This window comes from Chiloscyllium plagiosum, chromosome 9 (genome assembly GCF_004010195.1).
Source record: "Chiloscyllium plagiosum isolate BGI_BamShark_2017 chromosome 9, ASM401019v2, whole genome shotgun sequence".
NCBI lineage: Eukaryota > Metazoa > Chordata > Chondrichthyes > Orectolobiformes > Hemiscylliidae > Chiloscyllium > Chiloscyllium plagiosum.
In genome coordinates this window covers 99712913-99718385 of record NC_057718.1, presented here as the reverse complement: position 1 = coordinate 99718385, position 5473 = coordinate 99712913, and the positions used below count along the sequence as shown (strand labels likewise).

General features: G+C 47.8%; 1 protein-coding gene across 1 annotated transcript in view; it reads right to left on the bottom strand.

Annotated features, from left to right (window-relative positions):
• LOC122553279 overlaps window positions 1-5473 on the bottom strand; it is a 95783-nt gene that overhangs the window by 47177 nt on the left and 43133 nt on the right. The window contains exon 3 of the mRNA XM_043696867.1: window positions 2520-2620. Within this exon, the coding sequence (XP_043552802.1) occupies window positions 2520-2620 (101 nt within the window). The remainder of the gene's footprint in view (window positions 1-2519; window positions 2621-5473) is intronic.

Below are 5473 nucleotides of genomic sequence, written 5' to 3'. Positions count from 1 at the left end.
TCTAACCCCCCACCCTCCCCAGTGACCCCTCCTTTGCCATCACTCTGGGTGCATCCATGATCTGAGGCCCAGGGCAGATGCAGTATCCCAGCAACGGTCACCTTCTCCCCCCTCACCGGCAGCATGACTGAGCAAAAGGAGAGCTGATTGGTCAGCAGTTCTTGGTAAGGTCGGCGACCTGCCCAGAGGGTCCTCCAGGCCGCGGCTGCCCTGTGAAGTGCCCGAAGAGACACTTCCCATCAAGAGGTGGAAGAACTCTGCCTCATCCTGAACGTCCCCCCCCCCACCCCATCACCCCACTGCCTCTGTAAACCTCTTCTCAAATGAGAGAGTGGGACTCACACTACACTATGTCCCATTCCCTGCTATTGACACTCCCATTGTGGCCATGTCCAGCCCAAGATGGCATGATGAAATAAAGAGAGAAGCAATCGAATATTTTAGCCGAGGTTTTACGCTGGAGTTTTCAAACTGACTGACAATTTGCCCGGAGGCATAAAAAATCTGGAATTCAGAATCTAATGATGACCATGAAGCCATTGTTGGAAAGACCCATCTGGTTCAGTCATGTCCTTTTAGAGAAGGAAATCTGCCATCCTTACCTGGTCTGGCCTACATGTGACTCCAGACCCACAGCAATGTGGTCAGCTCCGAACGGCCCTCAGAAATGGCCCAGAAACCCAGTTCTTTCAGGGGTAATTATAGACAAGCAACAAATACCAGCCACAGGCATGGAGATCCAGCTAAGATAGCTCTCCTCACAGGACAGTTGTCAGACCTTAGCCTAAAGCAGAAATTAATGGAGAAACTCAGCAGATCTGGCAGCATCCATGGAGAGGGTCCTGATGAGAGGTTCCGACCTGAAACATCAACTCCCCTGCTCCTCTGATGCTGCTTGACCTGATGTGCTTTTTCCAGCTCCCCACTTTATCTACTCTGCGGAGGGAAAGCAAGTGTTAATGTTTTGAGTCCAGTGACCCTCCTTCAGAACTATCTCTGCACCATCCCAAGCATCCATCTGGTGAAGCTTTGTTGAATTTTTCCCTATGACAGGTCGGTAAGGGTGCACACTGCACAGTGCACACTGCTGTCTCCTCAAACTGTGGCACTGCTGCACTCAAATCCTCTTCAGAGGTCAACACTTCCAAAAACTTGCCATTCAAGAAATGCTGCACATTTTTGCTGTGTTTTCCTACCTCACATTCTTCGCTTTATATACCAACCGCTATGTTCTTGTTCAGTGACCAGATCCCCTTGAAACCTCTTTACGTCCTCCTTACAACTCATGTTGCCATGTCATAGGCCATCCAGTGTAGCTAAGCAGGAGTCAAGATTAGAGTGGTACTGGAAAAGCATCAGGATCATCCTGATGAAGGGCTTTTGTCTGAAACGTTGACTCTCCTGCTCCTCGGATGCTGCCTAACCTGCTGTGCTTTTCCAGCACCACTCTAACCTAGATTCTGATCTCCAGCATCTGCAGTACTCGCTTTCACCTAGTAGATAGGCAGGAGGCTGGAAGAACACAGCAAGCCAGGCAACATCAGGAGGTGGAGAACTCAACGTTTCAGGTGTAACTCTGCTTCAGAACCCTTTTCCCTGAAGAAGGGTTACATCTGAAATGTGAACTACTCCACCTCCTGATGCTGACTGCCTTGCTGTGTTCTTCCAGCCTCCTGCCTGTCTATTTTGGATTGTAGCAGCTGCAGCTTTTTTTTATTGTCTCTAACCATGTTGTAGCTCATCAGAAAATTTGGAATTGTTGCATCTAGTCCCATCATCCAAATCATTGACATAGACTGTGGTCATCTGGGACTCTACTGAATTTGTGTCATACTTTACCAGCTATAGCCTGCCAACCTGACAATGACCCACTTAGTCCTACTGTGCCCATTCAACAATCCATGCCAGTGTGTAATCCCCTACAGTAACTGATGGCTATCCTCCAACACAAGGATGGTGCCAGTGGTCCATTGTGCACTACAGTGTACATTTAACCCACCCTCACTCTGCTCACAAGGTTTGGTCATCAGAAGGCAGTGTCTGAGCTCCTCCCCCTTCACTCCTTATCCACTCCACATCTCCCCACCCTTCTGAAGTCCTCTCACACCCCTATTCTTCCCAGTGACCCTTCACCCCCCCACCCTTCACAGCGACCCCTCACCCACCCACACTCCCCAATGACCTTACACCTCCCACCCTTCAGAGCAACCCCTCACCTCCTCCTACCCTCCCCAGGAATCCCAATGACAATTTTTACAGGATCCCTAGGAGCCTTCATTTCACTCTCTGCCTCGTAGATATAATTAAGAAAAAGCTCGATCCACTACCAAAAGGCAACTTTATAAGGAAGCAAAAATGTTACAACAGAGCACTTTGTTGCATGTTTTATGGCTTTTACAGCATTGGCACTTGACTTTCTGTGAGCAGGAATCCTAGCCCTCTCGACCTAGCTCAGCCCTTGTGAATGGGAAGTGCGAGACCACCTTCATACTCAGCGATGTTAGCTTTGCATTTCTTACCTTGAGCTGCAGCCTGGACCTCAGTTTGGTCTGAAAGGGGGTCAGCCAGAACTTTGCTTCCATCGGTTCCCTGGAGTTTGCTTCCTTGGTGATTTGGTTACCTGTGGAAAGTAGACCATGAGAGCGAACACAGCCAACACTGATAAAATGAAACACAAGGGAAGGGAGCAGGTGCCTTCACATATGGCTGATCTTCCACCTCCCCCTACAATCTCCACATCCCCGAAAACATATTGATCTCTGTGTTGAACACATTCAGTGAGTCAGTCTCTATTCTGAACATTCACCACAAAAAGTTGAAGGGGGTTTCTCCTCGTCTCAGTCTGAGACTGTGACCTCAAAGTCTGGTCTCTACCATTGGGGGTGGGGGGGAGGGGTGGAGACATCCTCCCAACATTCACCCCTGTCAGTCCTCTTGCACAAGACAGTAAGAACCTGAAAGGGTTAACCAACCTCATGGCACAATCTCCGCCCGTCAGGGGTGGGGTGGAATGGGTGGAACTAACTCAAGTCCACTTTGTATCTTGTTGGTTCCTGAATGATTGCACCTTGTGTTAATAGCATAGAGCTAAGGTCATAATGTGAACTTGGACAAAGTGAGGACTGCAGATGCTGGAGATCAGAGTCAAAGCGTGTGAAACGTGTGTCAAGGCCTGAAACGATGACTGCCCAGCTCCTCGAATGCAACCTGACCTACTGTGCTTTTCCAGTGCCACACTTTTCCATTGTAACGTGAACCTCTGCATTAATTAGGCCTGATCTCTCACAAGAGACAATAATTAGTCTTAGATGCAATGTCAATAACTACTAAATTAATACATAATAATCCTTTACTGTTTAATTGCTAATCTGTTTAATCAAGCCAAGTGGAACTTTTGCGCAAGATAAAGTGTGGGCATCTCTCTTTAGATTGAATTACCAGTTTGACTCAGGTCAGTTAGGGTTAGGGGATTTGAATTATCCCAATAATATGTTTGTAATCAGGAAACTAACATAACAACAAGACTGCTTTGTGGTCTATGCGTGTTTGGTTATGGGTATTCATTAGTTACCTGAAAAAATGTGTTACAATTGTTTTGGCTACATTTTTAGATTAGATTAGATTAGATTACTTACAGTGTGGAAACAGGCCCTTCGGCCCAACAAGTCCACACCGACCCGCCGAAGCGCAACCCACCCATGCCCCTACATTTACCCCTTACCTAACACTACGGGCAATTTAGCATGGCCAATTCACCTGACCTGCACATCCTTGGACTGTGGGAGGAAACCGGAGCACCCGGAGGAAACCCACGCAGACACGGGGAGAACGTGCAAACTCCACACAGTCAGTCGCCTGAGGTGGGAATTGAACCCGGGTCTCTGGCGCTGCGAGGCAGCAGTGCTAACCACTGTGCCACCATTTCAGCCCCACGCTCCTGGTCTTGGGGTACCTGGTGAAAAGGGGAGCGGGCAGGTTGGAGGGTTTCCCAGTGGGTCTGCTCCTGGGCCTGGCTAGGCTGGCTGTAAACGTGGTTATGTTTGTACCTGGGTGTCCCTGGAGAGGGAGCATGCAGTGCCCACCAACGCTCTCGATGTCTTGAAGAAGAGGCGGGCAGTGTGGGAGGGTGGGGTGCTCTACTTGTCTTTCCCCCCTTACTTTGATTTAATCTCCACTCACCCCCTTCACTTTGTCCACATGATGTGGAGGTGCCGGCGTTGGACTGGGGGGGACAAAGTTAAAAATCACACAACACCAGGTTATAGGCCAACAAGTTTATTTGGAAGTACTAGCTTTTGGAGCGCTGCTATATATTACTAAAAATATGATATATCGCATCAGTTGTATGACACTGTGATCTTTTGCTATAAATTCTGTGTCTTATGACCCTGCCCCACTAGCTACCTGATGAAGGAGCAGTGCTCTGAAAGCTAGTGCTTCCAAATAAATGTGTTGGACTATCACCTGGTGTTGTGTGATTTTTAACTTGCTTCACATAAGCATTTTGCTTCAGGTTTTGCTCCTTACGCGTTCCCTGGCCCCATGGGGATTCCCTGCTGGTGGAAATATTGAATCAAGTTTTTTGCACAACGGTGTCTTCACTGAGTCACGGAAAAGGCAAAAAAGATAACAGAATTGTAAATGTTTCAATCAGGTTTATGTCAAAACTCCAGAGAGGAGAAGCCTAGCTTGCTCAGTCTCTCCTCAAAATACAATCCCCAAGTTCCCATGAATTGGAAACTTACAAAAATGGCGGATGCTGAAATGAAACAGAAATTGCTGGAGAAACTCCGCAGGTCTGGCGGCATCTATAGAGAGAGAAAGAAAAGCTAACATTTCGGGTTCTAGTGACCCTGCATCAGAAATGTGCTAAATTGCAAACCAGCCATCCAGCCAACTGAGCTGGTCTGAATTTAGATTGTTTGCATTGGAAAATCATGTTCCATCCCCTGTAGGGTGACTAGAGTCATAGAGTCATAGAGATGTACAGCATGGAAACAGACCCTTCGGTCCAACCCATCCATGCCGACCAGATATCCCAACCTAATCTAGTCCCACCTGCCAGCACTCAGCCCATATCCCTCCAAACCTTCCTACTCATATACCCATCCAAATGCCCTTAAATGTTGCAATTGTATTAGCCTCCACCACATCCTCTGGCAGCTCATTTCATACACATACTACCCTCTGCGTGAAAAGGTTCCCCCTTAGGTCTCTTTTATGTCTTTTCTCTCACACCATAAACCTATGCCCTCTAGTTCTAGACTCCCCCATCCCAGGGAAGAGACCTATTTACCCTATCCATGCCCTTCATGACTTTATAAACTTCTATAAGGTTACCCCTCAGTCTTCAACGCTCCAGGGAAAACAGCCCCAGCCTGTTCAGCCTCTCCCTATAGCTCATACCCTCCAACCCTGGTAACAGCCTTGTAAATCTTTTCTGAACCCTTTCAAGTTTCACAATATCCTTCCA